Source organism: Corvus brachyrhynchos, unplaced genomic scaffold (genome assembly GCF_000691975.1).
Source record: "Corvus brachyrhynchos isolate BGI_N302 unplaced genomic scaffold, ASM69197v1 scaffold545, whole genome shotgun sequence".
Lineage (NCBI taxonomy): Eukaryota > Metazoa > Chordata > Aves > Passeriformes > Corvidae > Corvus > Corvus brachyrhynchos.
In genome coordinates, this window is record NW_008238116.1 from 250446 (window position 1) to 251129 (window position 684).

The 684-nt window shown below is 57.6% G+C and overlaps 1 protein-coding gene across 1 annotated transcript in view; it reads left to right on the top strand.

Annotated features, from left to right (window-relative positions):
• RELL2 (RELT like 2) overlaps positions 1–684 on the top strand; it is a 12587-nt gene that overhangs the window by 9760 nt on the left and 2143 nt on the right. Inside the window, exon 6 of the mRNA XM_017733400.1 lies at positions 579–682. Within this exon, the coding sequence (XP_017588889.1) occupies positions 579–682 (104 nt within the window). The remainder of the gene's footprint in view (positions 1–578; positions 683–684) is intronic.

A 684-nucleotide genomic window follows, 5' to 3' on the forward strand; every position in this document is an offset into this window, starting at 1 on the left:
CACTCCAGGAGTCCGTGATCCCTAACTCCTCTCTTCTCCCCACGTGCAATATTGCATCACCTCTGGCTATTAACCCACCCTTCTGCAGCTTTTCTCCTGCCCACCCAGGAGCTCTGAGCTGTTACCTGTTCATGGTGGGACCTTGGTGAACCACTCAGGCACCATCCGTCCCTCCAGGGGACGGTGCAAAATGTACTCTGGCAGATTTTAGCCAAACAACTCCTTCAGCCTTTGATCCCTGTACCCAAATCACTGGCAAAACCCTGTCCCTGCCCTCCCTTAGGGCACGCTGTCATCCAGGTTGTGTCTCGGAGCATTTCCAAGAGCTCTGACCCATCCTGCTGCTGGGAGGACAAGCTCTGCCCCAGCCAAGACCTGGATTGAGCTTTCCCTCCGTCTCTTTCTGTTTGTTTTGCACAAAATGAAGGGAAAAATGAATTTGGGGTCATGGCTTGCGTGGGGGTGAACGGGTCTGAAAGGTTGGAGATGACGGCGAAGAGAGGAGATGCGGGGCTGGAGGTACAGGCAGATGTGGGACAGCAGGGAAAAGACTCAGCTCTGTCCTACCCCCATTCCAGGTTCCGTGTCACGCACATCGGGAAGAAACCCCCGGTCCAGGAGCAGCAGGACGGTGCCCTGCGCGCCGGCAGCCGGCAGCCGAGCACGGGGGGGCTGGGGCGCAGC